Source organism: Monoraphidium neglectum (genome assembly GCF_000611645.1).
Source record: "Monoraphidium neglectum strain SAG 48.87 unplaced genomic scaffold scaffold03958, whole genome shotgun sequence".
NCBI classification, from domain to species: Eukaryota; Viridiplantae; Chlorophyta; class Chlorophyceae; order Sphaeropleales; family Selenastraceae; genus Monoraphidium; species Monoraphidium neglectum.
Window position 1 is genome coordinate 1 of NW_014009671.1, and position 595 is coordinate 595.

A 595-nucleotide genomic window follows, 5' to 3' on the forward strand; every position below is an offset into this window, starting at 1 on the left:
GCGCCGCGCGGCGCGAGCGCCGGAGCGCGGCTTGGATGGGCGGCCGGGCTGCTGCTCGGCGCCGCGGCGATGGCGCTCGTGCAGCGGCTGCACGAGGACGAGCGCGCACACCCAGAGTCCTATCACCGCCCAGGCCCCGGCCCCCATGCGGGCGAGCCGGACGCCGACGGCTTTTCCCCCACGCTGCTCACCGCCGAGGCGCTGCCATCCGCCGCGCCAAGCCTCGCCGCAGGCAGGGCCGGCCGCGACGGCGGCGCCGCCGGGACGCGGGGCGACGCCGGCGCGCCGGCGGCGGCGGAGGTCGCGGCGCGGGAGATCGAGATCTGCGAGCGGGAGTTGAAGAGGCACGAGGCCGCGCTGACGAGGCTCGAGGCTGAGGCCGCCGCCATGCTCGCAGAGCTGGCCGGCATCCTGGCGGCTCCGGCCGGCGTGGGCGGTGAAGCGGCCGCGGCGGCGGCGGCGCAGCGCGCGGCGCGGCTGAGGGAGGGCGTGGCGTCTCTGGAGGTGCTCGCGTCTGCGATGAGGGCGGAGGTGCGGCAGCGGCGCGCGGCTCTGGCCAGGGCGCGGCGGCGGCTGGCGGGCGAGGCGGAGGGGG

At 80.2% G+C, this 595-nt stretch overlaps 1 protein-coding gene across 1 annotated transcript in view; it reads left to right on the forward strand.

The window, feature by feature from the left end:
- Positions 1-69: 69 nt before the first annotated feature.
- The window catches only part of MNEG_13648 (beta-glucosidase, putative), a gene marked incomplete at both ends in the record, with an annotated part of 4,606 nt that continues 4,080 nt past the window's right edge, over positions 70-595 (forward strand). Inside the window, one exon of the mRNA XM_014037880.1 lies at positions 70-531. Within this exon, the coding sequence (XP_013893334.1) occupies positions 70-531 (462 nt within the window). The remainder of the gene's footprint in view (positions 532-595) is intronic.